The 20,859-nt window shown below is 35.5% G+C and overlaps 1 protein-coding gene across 2 annotated transcripts in view; it reads left to right on the forward strand.

Moving 5' to 3' along the window:
• The window catches only part of GABRG2 (gamma-aminobutyric acid type A receptor subunit gamma2), a 375,570-nt gene extending 360,891 nt beyond the window's left edge, over positions 1–14,679 (forward strand). Inside the window, exons 9-10 of one of the 2 annotated variants that reach the window (XM_040344731.1) lie at positions 2,611–2,634; positions 13,094–14,679. In XM_040344731.1, coding sequence (XP_040200665.1) covers positions 2,611–2,634; positions 13,094–13,369 — 300 coding nt within the window. In that variant the 3' untranslated portion in view covers positions 13,370–14,679. The remainder of the gene's footprint in view (positions 1–2,610; positions 2,635–13,093) is intronic. The other variant, XM_040344732.1, reaches the window with a different exon arrangement.
• Positions 14,680–20,859: the final 6,180 nt, after the last annotated feature.

A 20,859-nucleotide genomic window follows, 5' to 3' on the forward strand; every position in this document is an offset into this window, starting at 1 on the left:
AGCTTTTTGTTAATTTAAAAGCATAAAATACCAGGCAGACAATTCCTATGTTTTGTATTAAACTGTAGTGGAGTTGGTGGTACTAATATATACAGTATATATATATATATATATATATATATATATATATATATATATATATATATATATATATATATATATATATATATATATATATATGCATATGTATGTGCGTGTGTGTGTTAAACTATACTATACTACACACGTGCACATGCATTATTATCTTATTCCATTTAAAATTTGATGGTTGAACAGTTTTGAACAAAAGTTCTGTTTTTAATTTAAAGAGTTCTATATTATTATAATATGCATTTTGTATAATATGTTACTACCAATAATACTAAAAACGCAAAAAAAAAATTGCAACACTCTGCTTCAACAGTTTGCGTTTATAGAAATGCTTAGTGAGCCTAAAAATGTAAAAAGAACATGTTTTAATATTCCCCGGTTGCACCTGAGGACTTCATGTCCTCACCCCCCTCCTCGAATGGTACTACTAGTCATTCTTGGTTACCACATTTATGATGTATGGTGCACTATTTACCTTGCTCTCCTTTTTCTGTAAAATATGGAAAATACCCTAAATAAACAGTTAAATAAAAAAGGAACCTGATTTAATATAAATCATTGTGAATTAATAGGTAACATTCTCTTAAGATGATAGCCTCTTTACTATCACGCTGACTATTCAGCTTTATTTCTTAGTGAGTCACTGAAAAATATGCAGCTTTTGATGTCAGATGAATTGAGTTGTATCATTGTTCCATGTTTCTGTATAGCCTACTCATACGCATATAGTCAGAGGCAGTCATTTTACAGAGGGGGTATTACAGAATGATACTGAGTATATTTCTCCTATGACAGGTTATGTTTAAATGATAAATTTACTATAACCAAGAAAATTCATCTTACCAAAAATAAATATAAAAAAGGAAAAATACATTTGACTTAAGTGATGGTGTAAAATTAAATCTGCAAGATACACAAGTCTCAGTAGATGGCAAGACTACTGAAGGTTTTTTATATCCCTGGAGTGATGGGCATTTGTTAGAAATGATCCAGCAACATGTTTTATGCCTCATTCTTGTTTTAGAGAGGCTTTTGAAAACTCTTCTGTCCCAAGGCATTTGCTGCAATTGGTCTCGGCACATACATTTTTCAATACCTAATTAATTAATACATGGGTATTTTTAGAATCACCTTTTTAAGATCCTAGAATCTGTTTATGTATAGGTTCCCCCAGAATTGATGCCTTTAACTGCTGTGCAGGAGTGCCTCTTGTATTTTGTTTCACAAATGTGTCATAGTAAGAGGCATTGAAGCACTATAAATAGCATTAATTCAAAGAAGTTGTTATTTTTAAGAAATGTAATTGATGATGTATTATGTGGATATCTAAGATGCAGACGCTGCTTAGTAAAGTTATTTAAGTCACAACATCTGTTGACAAACCTGGGAACATTATTAAATGAAATTAAATCCTGGGACTCTAACTTCTTAGTTTAATGATGTATTGATAATTTTTACAAAGTTTCAAGTACTTTACGTTTAACCTCCCTGGCGGTATGATTATATCAGATTTTAGGTGCTGAAAGCGGTACCATTATTTTGCAAGGAAATTTGGCGTTTTACATTGTAGGCCTGTAATTCTTAGGAATAACTCACTTAAATCTGTCCAAACAAGAGTCTAGTAGACATCTCGGGTATGATAAAATTTGAAAAACAAAATAATAAATTATAATATAATAAATAACTATAAATAATTATAACAAATAATAATATAATTATAATAAAAATTATTCAATAATGTAATCAAATCAAAAACACTGAAATTTGCTCAGTTGAATTTGCTCAGTTGAATTGTCGCTGTCATTACTTTTATTTTTTTTATGACAAATGACAATGACAAAGTGATTATAATTTATTATCGCTGTTTTCTAGCTGCTCTAAAACCACTTTTGACATAAAGGGACACTTTTTGGTTGCTATGGACAATCTACAGTTTGCAGGCAGAAAGAACAGTTTTTATTATACAAAAGTACATGTAGGGCACTGGGCAGACCACTAGGGACAAAGGGGGTGTGCATTTTTTACATACAGTACTGTAATCTATAAGATTACCGTATACTGTATGTACTGTGTTTATTTACTTTTTTGAAATTGGCGCCGTTCTCCACCCCTGTGCATCGTAACATCACAGGGAACAGAGATCAGGGGAACATAGTGCATTGGGCGGAAACATCCGGCCGCCATGCACTGCGGAAATACATTGCTGGATCCCAGGGAAAAGGTAAGTAACCTTTTCCAGCATCCAGGGAGGCAATCCCGAGTGTGGCTCGGGGTTACCGATCATAGCACAAAAATCTCACCCCGAGCCCCACTCAGGAATACCGCTAGGCAGGTTAAGCATTTTTGAACCTATAAATCCTGATTATTTAGAAACACATTTTAATCTTATTTGTATTTTAATTACATTGTTTTAGCAATGTGTTTTGATAATGCTTCAAAGGTTTTTTCTTTAATTTAAAAATTTCTTTCATTATTTTACTCCTAAATCCTGATTTTCCTTTCTTATCTGTACAACAAAAGCTTCTCTGGATGTTTTCATTCAAGGTATAATGTTTCTGGAATGGAAATTCACTGCATGTGTCTGCTGAATTAAACTATAAAAGCCTAATTTATGATTGGCTTTAATTTTATTTTTTTAAGCAAACACGGTATGGAAAGAATGTATTTGTAGAATGAAAAAACAATAAGGTTAATAAGTTGATTCAGCAGCATTTACACACTTCACAGTTGAAAAACAATGTTATTTAATGGTACTTTTCATCTTTTATTGGTTAAAGGACACAAAAAGTATCATCCCATTTCACTGCTCCACATAAGTATGCCTTTAAAAGAATGATGCAAAACTTAAAGCCTTTGTTCTGTCATTTGCTAAATTTTTGCCACTTGTTGAATATTAGTTTTAGAACTATTCATATTTGTGGCATTATTGCAGATGACAGCTTGTTATCACTAGAGCTGCAGTACACCTTGTACATTACCTTCATTTTCTCGAATGTCTTCATAACCCATATGGGCGAATTCTGAGAACCAGAGAAGAATAATAACATTATTTTTAATGTTTGCAAGTTTTTTTAAAGTAATCAACTTTGACTTTGTTTTTGTAAAAACAAAATACATTTATTCTAATATTCTCTGGATGTAATAGTATGTAAATTTAAAGCCAGACTTTTTTTTCTGCTTTGCCAGTAATTTTAAATTAAAAGGAATGTTAGTTGTAACAAAATCTGAAAAATATGTATTCGCCCATATTTTGCAGTATCACTGTGTAGAGTTGGAGAAATAGCATTTTTTTATTTAGAAAATGTATGCAATTAAATATATTGTGATTTTATTTTTAATTTATGCCTGCTTTGCAATTCAAGCTTATTAAAAAGACAATTTTGTTATAATGTATATGCACACAAACTGTTGGTAGATTCACCTACTTATTCATATATTGCAGGTTGTATTATTTATACTGTTAAGTGAATAAGTGAAAAAAAATACTTCTCTCACCAGATGTGTAGCTACTGGCTAAGCATTCAAAATTATTTCTAGAGTCTTTCTTGATAAATATTGTTCTCCCCTGACTACCTGTGTACTCACCAAGTTAAGGATGCTGTCACATAGCATAGGGAACACGCAAATAAACTTATGTTGCTTCAATGAGCAACTCTGGCATCTCACACATTGGCACAGATTTATATGTGTGTATATTTGCTCCAGGTATCCAATCACATGAAAAGCATCTGCAAATGTTTAGAGAATGTGCCGAGTTTGGTTCATATGTTAAAGTATGGTACCTTTGTCCTGAAGATATGGAAGAAAAACAAAGAAGGGAGGCTGGGGGTGGACTTTGATGGCAATAGTCTCAAACAGAGATTTAACATTTTTATTACAAAAATATATATAAAAGAATTGTACAGATATTGTTTTTAAAACCAGACATTATAATCGAAAGACATTGGCTCTATAGTCACATATTGTGACATCTTGTTAAAGTACTACTTGCTTGCTCTACATGTTTCGCGGATGAGGTTTACCTGTTCTTCAGGAGATTTATAGTACATATACACATATGCATTGCTTTATAAGGCGATTATCATATGACTATAAATAAAGAAAAACATACATTAATCATGTAATACATATTAAGTTTCATATAAACAAAGATAGAGACAAAGATACATCATATGTCCGCAGTGGAGAGGTTATGGGTGAATAGTCTTACCAAAAAGTGCTGTAGTTCAGGCGGCTCAAAGAAGGATGACCCACCCTGGAGGGCCTGGGAGCCTCTCACACAGAATAGAATACCAGTTAAGGTCTAATTAAAAAATTGGAAATCCAATCAGAAAAAATCATCTCGCCAAATTGGTTAGTCACAAAATACTAGATGACAATGAGTATTTTTACCAAGATCTTGGCTGAATCAGGGGGACTCAAAAATATTTTTCAATTAGACCTTTACTGGTGTTCTATTCTGTGTGAGAGGTTCCCAGGCCCTCGGTGATGGGCCATCCTCTTTTGGGCCACCTGCACTACAGCACTTTTTGGCAAGACTATTCACCCATAGGGTCTCCACAGCAGACATACGATGTATCCTTATCTCTATCTATGTTTTTATGAAACATAATACGTATTTTATGATTAATGTATGTTTTTCTTTATTTATAGTCATATGATAATCGCTCTATAAAGCGTTGCATATGTGTATATGTACAATAAATCTCCTGAAGAAGTGTTAGACCTCATCCCCAAAACATGTAGAGCAAGCAATACACAGATAGTAGTACTTTAACAAGATGTCACAATATGTGACTATAGAGCCAATGGGCCAGATTCACGTACAGCGGGTGCAGCGTAACGTAACCGATTTACGTTACACCGCCGCAAATTTTCTGTCTAAGTGCCCGATCCACAAAGCACTTACCTGGAAATTTGCGGCGGTGTATCGTAAATCCGTCCGGCGCAAGGCGGGCCAATTCAAATGGGGCGGGTACCATTTAACCTCCCTGGCGGTATGATTCTTTCAGAAAAAACATGCTGAAAGCGGTACCATTATTTGCAAGGAAATTTGGCGTTTTATATTGTAGGTCTGTAATTTTTAGAAATAACTCACTTAAATCTGACCAAACAAAATTCTAATAGGCATCCCGGGTATGACGTTTTTTTAAAAACAAAATTATAAATTATAATATAATAAATAATTATAAATAATTATAACAAATAATAATATAATTATAATAAAAATTATTCAATAATGTAATCAAATCAAAATCACTGAAATTTGCTCAGTTGCAGAATTGTCGCTGTCATTATTTATTTTTTTTTATGACGAATTTCCCCACAAATCGCTATCGCACAATTCTGCAATTGATTATAATTTATTATCGCTGTTTTTTAGCTGATCTAAAACTATTTTTGACATAAAGGGACACTTTTGGTTGCTATGGACAATCTACAGTTTGCAGGGAGAAAGAAACGTTTTTATTTTATAAAAGTACATGCAGGACACTGGGCAGACCACTAGGGACAAGGGGGGGTGTGTTTTTTTTTTACATACAGTACTGTAATCTATAAGATTACAGTATACTGTATGTAATGTGTTTGTTTACTTTTTCGAATTTGGCGCCGTTCTCTGTCCCCGTGCGTCGTAACGTTGCAGGGAACGGAGATCGGCGGCACAGGAGGACGCTGTGTGAATCGAGCGAGGTCCTGCTCGCTCACACAGCGCGGTGGCATCGCTGGATCCAGGGACAAGGTAAGTAAACAGTGCCTATGGATCTAGCGAGGCAAGCCCGAGTCTGACTCGGGGTTACCGCTCGCAGCAGGAAAATCTAACCCCGAGTCAGACTCGGGAATACCGCCAGGCAGGTTAAATTAGGCGTGCTCCCGCGCCGGACGTACTGCGCATGCTCCCGTCGCAAATTTCCCAATTTCCCAATGTGCTTTGCGCGAAATTATGACGCGCCAACGTTTTGTGAATCGCGACGTCAAAAAAGAGTTACGCCGGGAAAATTAAAAAATTCAAAAAGAATTCAAAAGCGACGCAGGAAAGACGGGCATACTTTAACATGGTGGAGTAATTTTCCACTTTGTTAAAGGTGCCCTATCTTTGCGACGGCAAACTAACACTCGCGGCGACGTAACGACGGGAAAAAGCTTTGTGGATCGCCGTAACTCCTAATTTGCATACCCGACGCTGGTTTACGACGCAAACTCCCCCCAGCGGCGGCCGCGGTACTGCATCCTAAGATCCGACAGTGTAAAACTATTACACCTGTCGGATCTTATGGCTATCTATGCGTAACTGAATCTATGAATCAGTCGCATAGATAGAACAACAGATACGACGGCGTATCAGGAGATACGCCGTCGTATCTGCTTTGTGAATCTGGCCCAATGTCTTTTGATTATAGTGTCTGGTTTTAAAAAACAATATCTGTACAATTCCTTTATATATATTTTTGTAATAAAAATGTAAAATCTCCAGTCTTACGGTGCCATCAAAGTCTACCCCCAGTCTCCTTTCTCCATTTTTCTTTTGTAAATGTTTAGATATTCAAAGTGAACATAAATTTGCTTTCCAGGTGATTTGAGTGAATATTCACACGTTGTATTAAGTGAAGATTCTTAACTCCTTTAGTCTCATTCAATCAGTACTCTCATCTTGATGAGTTCACAATAAGTATATGTAAAAGAGGAGTCAACATGGGCCCTGTCTCAGCTGTGCCTGCTTCAACTCTTATTCCTATGCCACTGTTTCTACACATTTGATTATTAACTTCTGCTTAAATCATTGATAGACTTAGCCTGATTTATTTAAATGTATGAACAAATCATATCCCTCTATAGTATGTACTTGCCTCACTTAGGAACACTAAGTGTCAATTCTGTCTGCTGCTGCATTCTTCTGCTATCTGTATGAGTCACTTCTTAGGCCTCGTACACACGACCGAGTTTCTCGGCAAAAACCAGCAAGAAACTTGCTGGGAGATATTTTTTTTTGCCAAGAAAACCGGTTGTGTGTACATTTTCGTCTAGGAAACTGTCGAGAAACTCGACTAGCCAAAAATAAAGCATGTTCTCTATTTCCTTGACGGGAATGGAGAAAATTGGCTTGTCCAGTTTCTCGACGGCTTCACAAGGAACTCGACGAGCAAAACGATGTGTTTCGCCCGTCGAGTTTTTCGGTCGTGTGTACGAGGCCTTGCTGACACCGAGAGAAAAATGGTGCTCTTTTCCTATAGTCTGTGTGGTGTGGGTGTGTCCCTTCCCTCCAATAAGCAATCATAGCTCACCTCACTGAGCTCTGCAGAGTGTAATTTCAGCTCACCGCCTCCTGTATTCTCAACTCTCAGACAAGCTGTATAAATTCAACACTTTGAACAGCTATTGAGAAGATAAACAGGTACAACGTATGTAGAAGGATTTGGTTCATCTCTGTGTATTACCTCAGGCCAGTCCTTTCACTGGGAATATGCAACGGTTTACAACCATTTTAATTGTAGAAAGAAATGTTTGGACAGCCGCACTCTGGAAAAACCTTCTCGGTTGCCTTTTATTGGTAAAAGTATTGGTAAAAGTATTCAAACACCACACATCACAGCAAAGATAGGGGCATACAGCTATTTACTTGGGCATTCATGTGTATGGGTATACATGGCTATGGTTAATGGACGATCTCTAGGATATACTTAAGCAAATGACAATACAGACATACCCCACTTTTAAGTACACAATGGGGTCTATTTACTAAAGCTAGAAAGTGTGAAATCAGGCTGACTTCTGCATAGAAACCAATGAGCTTCCAGGTTTTATTACCAAAGCTTAATTGAACAAGCTGGGGTTAGAAGCTCATTGGTTTCTATGCAGAAGTGAGCCTGGTTTTGCACTTTCCAGCTTTAGTAAATAAACCCCATTGTGTACTTAAAAGTGGTGTGTGCCTGAATATCTTAGGTGATTTCCAGCACAATAATTCTATTTGAGTGTTCAAATTGCAATATTTTGAATATAATTGAACAATTTCAAATACACATAAAAACAATATGCAAATAAAAACTACAGTACGGAAGTAGTTGAACTCACTATGGAAGAAAAAAATATATATGCACCCATACATGCAATTGTAATAAATAGATATTTATATAAGCATAGTCTCTAAAGACTTAGGCCGCGTACACACGACCGGTCAAAACCGATGAGAATGGACCGAGGTTCAGTTTCATCGGTCCAAACCGACCGTGTGTATGGCCCATCGGTCTTTTGTCCTTTCGGACCAAAATTTTAAAACTTGCTTTAAAATCGAACCAATGGACAGCTGACCGATCGGGCCAAACCGATGGTTAGTACACAAAAGCATTGGTTCAAAACCCACGTATGCTCAGAATCAAGTCGACGCATGCTTGGAAGCATTGAAGTTTGGTTTTTTTCAGCACGTCGTGTGTTTTACGTCACCGTGTTCTGACCCGATCGGTTTTTGAACTGATGGTGTGTACACACATCAGACCATCATGCCACTTCAGCGGTGGACCTATGAAAACGGTCCGTCGGACCATTCTCATCGGATGAACCGGTCGTGTATACAGGGCCTTAGGTCTTATGCATGGAGATATAATCCATGTTAAAAGCAGGCAGTACAAGAGTGATCCTTATCTGATGTATAGCAAGTATATGAATGTGGGATGTAAAAATATCAAAGTGTAGGCCAGCAACAGAGGTAAATTACCTTAGGTTATCACTATAAACATTTCCAACAAGATACCTAAAAGTATAAACAGTATCGGCAATTATCCATTGGTACTTTAAACAGAGTATACCGGGGTAGAGCAGAATTTATGGGTGGTACTTAACAACAGCACCAATTATGGCCCAAAAGTGCAGTACCAATATATAAAGTGAATAATCACATAGGATATCCTGCATTATGAAGGGCGATAGCACATCTAGAGAGAAAATAAGCAACTACTAAATACACTAATGAGAGTATATAAAGTCCTAAAAACAAAATAAAAAAGAAGGGGAGAAAACCCACCTGAGTGTATAAGTATTCCAAGGATGTGGAATTCCCTTCCACAGGTGGTGGTTTCAGCGGGGGGCATAGTCGATCAGATAAGCACCTGAACGAACGAAACATACAGGGATATACAATGTAATACTGTAATCATACACATAGGTTGGACCTGATGGACTTGTGTCTTTTTTCAACCTCACCTACTATGCAACTATAGCCTTGTACACACAACTGAGGAACTCGACGGGTGAAACATATTGTTTTCCTCGTCGAGTTCCTTGTTAGGCTGTCGAGGAACTCGACAAGGCAAGTTTCTCCATTCCCGTCGAGGAAAAATAAGACATGCTCTCTTTTTGGCTCGACGGGATCCTCGACAGTTTCCTTGTCGAAAAATGTACACATGACCGGTTTCCTCGGCAAAAAAAAAATCCCAGCAAGTTTCTTGTTGGTTTTTGCCGATAAACTCAGTCGTGTGTACGAGGCTTAAGACTCAGGGACCGGGTTAGCTGTTACTGTGTCCTCTGAGTGTTTATTAATCTGCATGCATGTGGCAAAGTGCAGAATAATTCTTACTAATACAGTATGTGTTGACTATACATAGTTAATGTTTTACACTATTTCACAAAACAAAAACTAAATATTTATTTAGAAATTAAATCTTCTCTTTTCTGACCACACAAGCATATTTTAAGTGACAAAAAAACAATTGGTAGGTTTTAAATATTAACAATCATACAAACTATATATTATGTGCAAAATAATGTATCACAACATATATAAACATAAATATATACATTGATGTAATAGGTAGAGTTTTGAAACACATAAACCTAAATTAATTGGTGTATTTAATTTTAAGAATAGAGGGCCAGATTCACAGAAGAGATACGACGGCGTATCTCCTGATACACCGTCGTATCTCTTGTCGTATCTATCTGGCCCCGTACACACGACCAGTTTCCTCGGCAGAATTCAGCTTCCGACCGAGTTTCTGGCTGAATTCTGCCGAGAAACCCGGCCGTGTGTACACTTTTGGCCGAGGAAGCCGACGAGGAGCTCGGCGAGGAAATAGAGAACATGTTCTCTATTTCCTCGTTGTTCTATGGGAGCTCTCGCCCCGCCGAGCTCCTCGGCGGCTTCAGTGCTGAACTGGCCGAGGAACTCGATGTGTTTGGCACGTCGAGTTCCTCGGCCGTGTGTACGAGGCCTGTGGCTGATTCATAGAATCAGTTCCGCATAGATAGCCCTAAGATCCGACAGGTGTAATTGACTTACACCGTCGGATCTTAGGATGCAATACTTCGGCCGCCGCTGGGTGGAGTTCGCGTTGTTTTCCAGCGTCGGGTATGCAAATTAGGTTTTACAGCGATCCACGAAGGTTTTCACGTTCGTTACGTCGTCGCAAGTCTTTTTTTCCCGTCGCAAAGTTAGTCATGTTTTTTCATGCCTTAACTTTACACAGCCCATGTTAAAGTATGGCCGTCGTTCCCGCGTTGAATTTGAATTTTTTTTTCGGCGTAAGTACGTTACGCACGTCGCAATTCACAAACACGTCGGGCCGCCGTAATTTCGCGCAAAGTACGTCGGGAAAATTGCGAACGGAGCATGCGCAGAACGTCCGGCGCGGGAGCGCGCCTAATTTAAATGGTACACGCCCCATTTGAATTGGGCGGGCTTGCGCCGGACGGCTTTACGTTACACCGCCACAAGTTTACAGGTAAGTGCTTTGAGGATCAGGCACTTACGCTGAAAACTTGCGACGGTGTAACGTAAAGACGATACGTTACGCCGCCGGAGTTTTTTGTGAATCTGGCCTAGAAAGTATACCTATGCATGTCTATGCCTAAGTAATTAGCAGTAATTAGTAAAAAAAAAAAAATATTAAAAGAATAAAAAATAAATAAAAATAATAGTTTTCATGGAGATATGTGATTTTACATGCACATACTGTAGAACCATGCTACTCCAGGGGGTAATTCACTAATCTGGGGAAAGCTACATTAAATTCAGTCAATTTCATTTTTTTTTTTTAGTTTCTCTTCACAAAATGTGTTGACATTTGGCTAAGTAAAAACTGTACTACTTTAACTTACCCCCATACTTATCCATGTGCAGATCATGCTCAGTTTTACTAAATTGGCAAGAATTATCCTTGCTGTATCACATACAATTATTGGGTGAAGAAGTTTTTGAGCCTAGCAAATTAAGTTTATTATCTTCATCTCATGAGTTTTCTAAACCTTCTACAGTAGTTAATAGTATTGGTTAGCTGAAATAGAGAACAAATGTATTATTTTTAAAACTGTGATATAATAGTTTTGGGCAAATGTTACGGCACTTATATTTTATTGGTGAGGCAAGCAAACAAAAAACTGTGTTTCTAATATGGAGAAACATGAATTTAATAATTGATTATGGTGTAAATACAGTATATATAAATTCGGAAACATAATAATGATAAACCAACAGACATTTCCATTTTCAAATGAAAAATGTCACTAATTCAGAAAGTTTGGACTTTAAAACTTTGTGCAGACAAATTAAATAAATACAAATGTAATTATGAATACATATTTTGTGTACTGTATACTGTTGCTAATGTGCACATTTCTAAAGTATTAATTTTCTCTGACTGTAGAATAATTTCGAATACTCTGGTATTGTGTGACCCTCGTACAGTCTGAAAGACAGATCCTTCCCTATGTGGCTAAGAAGACATTTCTATATAATAAGAGATGTTGAGAATGTATTAAATACTTTAAAGATTTTTTGGTATTTATCAGAGGTCTGCTGGTATATCATCATCTTATATCAACTTCCTAAAATTAACACAAGTTCAGTAGGCTTTAGGACAATTACTATGACATTCGTCAACCTCCTCAGCTACAATTAACCTCTTGAACCATACTTTTTTCAGGAAATAGTGGAATAAGCAAACACATACAGTTGACCACAATAGGGGTATATTTTGCATGGTTTTACTGTGCTATAATGAAGAAAATCCTTTTATTTTTTTGGGATCTGCAATTACCTTTTGTTTTCAGAAGACTTTTCTGTGTTTACAGGAATTAATATTAGAATGTGGAAATAGTTATTATGACATTGCAGTGTGCCTTTACATGTAGAAATAAGTTAAAAATCCAATAGCAAGAATCCTGTCTGTAGCTCCGATGTGTAACCTAACCATTGTTACACTAATCATTTTGATTCACCAATTAATTGTTTCTCCTATACCCTTACTGGAATTTGTTGACATTAAGAACATGCTCATAGAAATTTCAGCTGAAAGTCAAGCAAAACACGGCTACACACTATGGAGTTGATATACCAAATGCAAGAAAGAATTTTCACTTTGCAAGGAAATGTTCTTGTATCTTAATGAATATGGAGAAAATTGAAGAATACCCTATTAGTAGCAAGGAAAATTTAAAAAATATTATTTTTGCTTTCACATTATTCATTTATATTCAGTGCATTAAAAACTGCTATTTTTTATTTTCCTTGCATACATTTGTTTTTTTTTGCAAAGTGAAACTTCATCACATTCAATAAGCTCTGGGGAAGATTTTCTTGTGAAAGTGAATAACCCAGTTGCCATTAGTAAAACAACTGATATATGTATGAAATAGATTAGGCTCACTTTTATTTGCACTTTTGCACCTTCATGCAAAGTTTTTGTTTAAAAAAAGCTATGAAACACGTTTTTGAAATGTAAAAACAATGGTGAGAGCATTGTTTGTGGATGGAACACAGTACAAAGTCCTAGACTTTTTTCATGCAAAATTTTAAAGCTATTTTTACAAGGTTTTGATATATTCTGTTCTTTTGCACTGACTAGTTTGTGTTAATAAGGAATTAAAAATAACCTTAATAATTGTACTTTCAGGTATTATAGATGATGATAATTATTATTATTATTATTATTATAGATGGTGATATTTTTTTTAATAATATATAGTATAGTGTGATAACAATTCTGTATGTTTTTTTTTTTCAATTATATAATAATAGGCACCTACTATTGATATTCGTCCACGATCAGCAACAATTCAAATGAATAATGCCACACATCTTCAAGAAAGGGATGAAGAATATGGGTATGAATGTCTCGATGGAAAAGATTGTGCCAGCTTCTTCTGCTGTTTTGAGGATTGCCGAACTGGTGCTTGGCGACATGGAAGGATACACATACGTTTTGCCAAACTTGACTCCTACTCTCGAATTTTCTTCCCAACTGCGTTCGGTTTGTTCAATTTGGTCTATTGGGTATCCTACCTTTACCTTTAAAAATAAACAGCAGAATCTCCCATGGAAACATGCACGGCAATGCAGGCCTTATAAAGCATAAATCATTTCATTTATGGAGTAATTTGGTTGGTGTATTGCACCAATGCAAATTGTATCCATTCCTTTAATTCATGGAGTGCCATAATTCAGTATTACTCATGAAATCTGAAATGGTGGATTATTTTAACAATTGAGCTGGTTAATTCCCAAACTCTGTATTCATCTTATAGGGACGTATAATGATTCTTAAAAAAAGGATAAGCATAACAAAAGCGTGAATGGAAATATGTTATGGTGCCATACCATCAGATTAAATTGCTATGTAAATATTTCATTGCATTTCAGTAATGGATATATTATTGACACAAATTTACTGGAATGTAGCTGGAAACTCTTTTTATAACAGTACTGACATCTCACCAGTTGGAGAGCACATGTAAAATTATGTAAATATTTTATTTACCCTTTAGTGCATAGGTCAATGCATGCATCCACTGGGGCCAATATACAGCAAAGATACTATACCATACAGTGTCCTGTCTCCTAATCCTATATATCTACCTGTAAGACTTTAGGTAATAGTCTGAATTTATCTTAATTGCTCGTCCTTAGACCTTTGTTCTCATGCATGAGAAAAATTATTTATAGTGCACTTTCCTGGGTACCATTACATATGCCTTAAGGACATCAATGTAAAGCAATTTGCTTTTCTGTAACCCTACTCTTTCAGTATTTTAATCCACCTGCCAAATGGGAAGAGCCAGGCCACAGAAACTTTTTATTACAATTATTGCTAAAAATATTTTTTTATTTAATAGCTAATAACCTTTGGAAAAAATACTGGTGTGTTATAGTATGCAGTTGATTGTTAAAGAAAAAAGGTTTTATTTTCTAAGATAACTATTTCCATAAATATTTAGTTTAAATATTGATTTATTTATAAAAGTTTAGATGTATTTCAAATTTTAAAACATTTGAAAAATGTTTAGTCTTTCTAAAACTGATATTTAAATTTAAAATTATGTGTTGGGATAAAGATAATCGACCAGTTTATGTATTTTGTGAACTCCATTGTGTAGATTTTGTCAGATCCAAATTGTCAACTCACTCAGCTGCTAGTATGCATTCAAGGGTGAAGTAACAGTTTTGAAAGAATTAGACATTTTAAGCTACACTACTATTACTCTTTACAAGCAGATCTAACTAGTACAGATGAATACAGCCCTAACAAGCCCTCTCATTTCCCACAATTGCTTTATATACCTTGATATTCTGTGTCAGTTTGGATTATGTCCCCAAAGCCACCTAGAAAAAAAAAAAAAAAAGAGGGATGGCAAAAAAAAAAAAAATACATGGTACATTTATTCTGCAGTTCCAAATGATGCAAACATTTGTACACCATCATACAACTAGAAATATAACTGCTGCCATGCAAGTCAGAGAAAAAAAGAGATTAAAAAAGCTGATGACAAAAATCCATATTCATTTTTTTTTCAATCACTTACGAGCCAAATGGACAGATTACAAGCTTAAAATAACATGCAATCATTGTAACAGTCCTCACTAAATCATAAAAAGGCTTTTAAGCCAACATTTCCTTCACTTGTAGGATGCAGGCATAAAATCATCCTGCCTAGTTATTTTTTTCCATTTATAGCATATTAAACAAAAAGTTTTACAAATCTATAGTTGAACAATACAGATGACTAAGTTAGATCACATACCTTCAAATTAAATACAAATTTCAAAAACCATATGAAGGAATTTAACGTAAAAATTATCATTTTTTTGAAACAGTAGCTGGAAAATATTTGTTTAATTTCAATGTTAGAGCATTGTAGACCTAAATAAAAACATACTATAGCCGGTGGCGGCTGGTGCTTAAAATTTTGAGAGGGCAAACAAACCTGCCCCCCCCCCCCACAGGAGACGGATGGCAGCGATCAGGGCCCCCTGTGGGAGATGGGTGACTATCAGTGCCATTCCCTGTGGGGTACGGACGGTGGCAATCAGTTACCCCCTACCCACGTGGGAGATAGACGTGGCAATCAGTGGCTTTACCTTAGGAGGCCGATGCTACTCCTCACTCCAGGAAAGAGCCAGAGCTTTGCTTCTCCTCCTGGCCAAATAAGAAGTGGGTCTTGACTCCTGAGACCCGATTTGCTGGGAGTCCTAAGACTCACTGGCCAATGAGTTCTTGGGACCCACTTCCTGGTTGGCCGGGCGGAGAATCAGGAAGACAATAGCAAATATTAATTAAAGCACTCTGCACTCCAAGCCCACCATTTTTTAAAACCTCAGTCTCTAATCATGTGCTTAAAAAATAAACCTAACTGAAATCCATGCATCTGGCATCCTGTATGTAGATTAGGGGCTGGGCACATGGATGGGCACCACTGACTATAGCATAAGTTTTATGCTAGGTTCACATATATACAGGTACAGGGATGCGTGTAAATTGCAAGCATTCTCACACCTGCAGGCAAACCCCACTACTATTTACCAGGCTTGTGGGGCTGCCATTAATTTTTATCTGAAAATGAAGGTGCAGGTAGCTTTTTCCTGCATTTCCCCCAGGTACAGCAGCCCATTCAAATGGTCGTCTGTGTCTCCACAAAGCTGGGCTGCACCAATTGCATAGGGTATAGCCTAGCATTAATCCAGTCTGCAGTCACGATATACTGCACTTGGAAACAATAATATTTTTTGAGGGGACTTTTCAGGTGCTACAATGATGATGTTTTTTTTAAAACAACTAATTTTATTGTTACAAAACAATGGTAAAAGATTAATCAACACTGACCAATTAAAAATGTTATGCAATAAGATAAGATTCAGTATGTGTTTTGGTCCAGAACCAAATTGTATAATTGCTGCTTAAACACACCTATAGCCCTCCATATGCCTATATACTGTTTTTTTCCCCTGATCACTTGCTCAACAACCAGTCATTCAGTACTTTTCTATTTTTATACACCTTAGTGGTGGATGTTTTTTTTAAATCTAACCCTATTATATTTTTGGGGTTTTTGTGTATCTTGTGTCCTGCTTTATAGGCACTAAACTGAAATAAGTTTCCCTAATTTCAAGCATATTATTGTAATTTATACAATTTAACATGTTTTGTATAGACAATAGAAAATTGTATGTATTTCAAATTGTTGGCAGTAGCATATAAATGATTACATTTTGGAAATTAAAAGCTAAAATAAAGAAACATAAATAATGCCAATATCATAGCCAAATCACTATAATATACAGAGGGATATTCAATTAGTTATAGGAGGAATTTACATTCACACATTAATCTGTATGCAAAGCACTCAACACAACATTAGTATGTTTATAACGTTCTGAGAAAGAAGGTTGTACTTTATCTTTTTCAAGAGTTTACATTACATTTGACATTTGTTTAGTTTATATAGATATGTATGCATGACTCTTTTTTGTAACATTGTCTATTTTCAGGAATCCCTGCTGAGGATTAATCTGTGCCAAGTTTTGCAAATATCAGTTATAATATATCTACATTTTTATCACAATTGTACATCTATTTTTTTTAATCACTGATTATTATTGCTACTTACATTTATACTAATTATTACTAATATAATTATTATTTTTTATTTCAAGAACCCTATAAACCGATATGGACGCACCTAAACTAATTCAAAACTATCTATCAATTTTGCCAAACAAATTGTCCACAATGTAATTTGTAGGCATTGATAATCTTTTCATTCAGCCTTCTACTGCTTTGGAACCTTCTGTGTATTAATGAAGACTAATAATAGCTGTGTATTTTCAGAACAAAACTGAAACACTGTGCAATCTGATCAAAATGTGGACACATCCTTATTTAACAATGGCAATCAGCTCAGCTTTTGGTATATTTAAATTGCAGCAAAAATTCTTCTCAATTTAAATTTAAAATGAATACAGAATAAACAGGTGAATGCGACCTGATTTTGCATACTGCATGATTACTCAACATTTTTTCATTGAATTACATTCTCATTTAATTATCATGATCAATGAGCAATGCTTGGTTGGTAAAGCTTTATTTCACTTTCTTCTTCACCTCCTCTACAATACAGCTCTGTATTTTGGTCAAAGGGGCATCTTGAGCTCTGATGAACAACAAAGAGACTAGTGAAAGATGTGTTGTTTTTACGCTGTTTAAAACATACATTGTTATATTATTTAAGTACTGATGCGCTTCTTCTGAGGTCTATCATTGGTATTGAAAAACAAAATCAATATAATAAGTGAACTTAAAGCAGTGATAAACCCCAAACCAAAAATGTAATATATTGCTGCTTACCAAATATTAAATATGGTGGCTGCATACATTTTCTCCCTGTATTTACCTGATGATCTGCCCAGTAACACACCTCCTGCATTACAGTGCCCTTTCTCTGGATTTTCCTTTTGGGATAAAGGATTTACATAAATCATTTAAACATGTTAATTTTAAGCAACCCTGCTGGTGTTAAATGGTTTGTTTCATCTCTGTAATTGATACATTCTGCTAGAGCTTGTTCTCATGAAAAACAACAGTCTTACTGGCTGGATCACCAGGTAAAAACAGAAGAAAGAATGCCCCTAACATAAATGCAGCCATCACATCAAAGAAATGTTACGATGCCATATAAAACATGTTTGCTTTTGGGTTTAATACCACTCTTATGAGCTTAGTTTAGCTATTAACATGCTGTATAAACTACCTACTGAAATTTAAGCTAATCAACAGGTAGTAAAAAGCCATTTTGCATTAAATGTAGGTTATTTTTATTGTTATAGCCTGACAAGGACTATAATTTGATTATATAAAATAACAGCAGCCTTCATCAGCCACATCAGATAGTATACCAGTCTATATCGACAATTATAAATTATAAATTCAAAGACTTTGGCATGTCTGTCACTCTCATTAACCTGAAAGTTTCATCTATTAAGAAACAAGATTTATTGAAAAAATAATCTATCTATCTATCTATCTATCTATCTATCTATCTATCTATCTATCTATCTATCTATCTATCTATCTATCTATCTATCTATCTATCTATTTCTATCAGAACATATTAATTAGAACTGATGTTTCAGTGGGGTGACTCTCTGTGATGTCCACCACCAAAAACCTGCATATGCCTCATTTCTTCTAAACGCACCTATGTTTTTTTTTTCTTACCTTCACTTTGTGCTATTTCTTCTTCTACTGCAACATAACACTTCTTTTTCAGTACAGGTTCTATCAAACAGGTGGCTAGCTTGGTGAACTCTATAAAATGTATCACTTTTTCAGAGGGTGGTATAGTAGTGGCTAACAGGAATTCAGGAGGCCTTACTGCTGCCTCCTGATGCATGTTTTTACTGTCCCCTGGCCACCCGTGTGAGAGAACCTTTAAACTGGGAAAGGTTGGAACAGCAGTCAGGTTATAGGGTTATAGTTACTGCATGTATCCTGATGACTACTCCACCCTTTCTTATCCTGCTGTAATGGGCTGCCACATGGACACAAAGTTACAAAAGTCTGTAACTGTGTAATGGACAGCAGTAACTCTTAAAAAACGTTGACTGGAATTAAGCTTAAAGAGTAAAGTTAATTTCATTTTTTTTATTTTATTTTTTTATGCTGGGGCATGTAGTATGTTGGTTAGTTTAGCATAGCTGACTATTTTGCCATTATGTTCTATGCATGCACACAATTATTACAGAAAACCATCTTGGGTAATATGTTATACCTTTGTCACAGTGCACTAAGGCTAGATTTGAATAGCTATTACTCATTCACACCTACCTGTTAAAATTATATTACTAGAATTTATCTCCTGATTCAAGAAAAGTGTACTATACTGGAAGCAATTTTTAAACATTTCATGGTGCAATATAAAAATTAATTAGGTAATATATTGTTTTATATAAAATATTTCTTTTCAGCATGTGGCTCAGAAACAAGGTAAAATTTGATGGACTTTTATGCATATGGACTCTTTGCTTTATGACCAGAAATGCTAATGAAGTTGTGCAGGGATGCCTACTACTGTTATAAATATGTTAGATTATTCTATACTAATATTCCTGGGATTGTCTAAAGCTTTGCTTGTCTTTTGCAGAGCGTAATGCTTGTGCAGGGCATAATGCCTTTTTGAAAATGTGTACCAATACAATTTCTCTGATTTTTTTTGACAAATAAATTGATCAAAAGATCAGAGAGCACTTGCAATGTAAAAACTTTAGTTTTTTTCATTTCCATACAAGATATTTTTGTCCTGATCAAAGTCCTTTGTAAATAAACATATTCAGTGTTCAAGAAAAAAAAAATATTGAGGTGGTTATGACTTTCATTTTTATAAAGCAATGATCAAGACAGCATTGTGTATCTGTAAATGTTTTTGTCAGTGTAAGTTCTGTGTTCAATGTGATATTTAATACTTTTCAGTGTAAAAAGAGCAATATTATCAAATGCTGCTTTTTGTTGGAAAGCAAATGTAAACAGATTCATTAATTTATTAAATTCTGTGACCCTATAGTAAATGTCCACCATGTCTGTGGAAGACTAAAATATGCATCAATTTGTTTGGTTTAGTAGTGGTCTGTTAGCTATGAATAATGTGTGAATGTATTTCTTAATTTCAACATTAGAGGGGTTTTTTTGTATCATATTAATAGATAAAAAAGAAAAAAGAGCACAGTTTGGTATTCAACATTTATAACAGCTATTGTTTACAAATACTGGCTTGTTTTTATAAGCATAGCCAATGTTAAATGTGCAGTATGGGAGGCTGAAGTACTGAAGTTACTGGGTTATACTACACATTGTACATCATCATTTTGCACTACCTAAATAAATAAGCCAAATATTGTTTATGGGTTATATTTAAGGGCAGTCACCACATACAACAAATACAATAGAGCTTCTTGGAAAATCTGAAGATACATATATTAAAGTGTTTAATTCTGTACAGGCATACCCTGCTTTAAGTACACTCACTTTACATACACTCGCGAGTAAGGACATACCTGCGAGTGTATGTAAAGTGCCTTATAAGTACTTTACAGACATTTTGCAGCCGCAGCAGAAGGAGCTGAAGCTCCGAGAGCATAGCCCACCCTGTTCCAGTGTGCTCCTGACACCCCCACTACAGCTCCTGACACCCCCACTACAGCTCCTGACCCCCCACTACACCCTAGAAGTGAAAAAAGGTATTGTTTCACTTTAAGTACATTTTCGTTTTACATACATGCTCTGGTCCCATTGTGTACTTAAAAGTGGGGTATGCCTGTACTGAAATGTATATAATCAACATTGTATTTACCTTTACTGAAAATCAGGGTATACATTATTGCACATAATCATTCATTACTGGAGTGGCAGACTGTAGACTCCTTTAGAAAGAACTCAAATATGAATTCTTCTGCATATATGACGATACCTCTCATAAGGTTTAAAACAATAGGCCTGATTTACTAAGGTTATGTTTATG

This window comes from Rana temporaria, chromosome 3 (assembly GCF_905171775.1).
Source record: "Rana temporaria chromosome 3, aRanTem1.1, whole genome shotgun sequence".
NCBI classification, from domain to species: domain Eukaryota; kingdom Metazoa; phylum Chordata; class Amphibia; order Anura; family Ranidae; genus Rana; species Rana temporaria.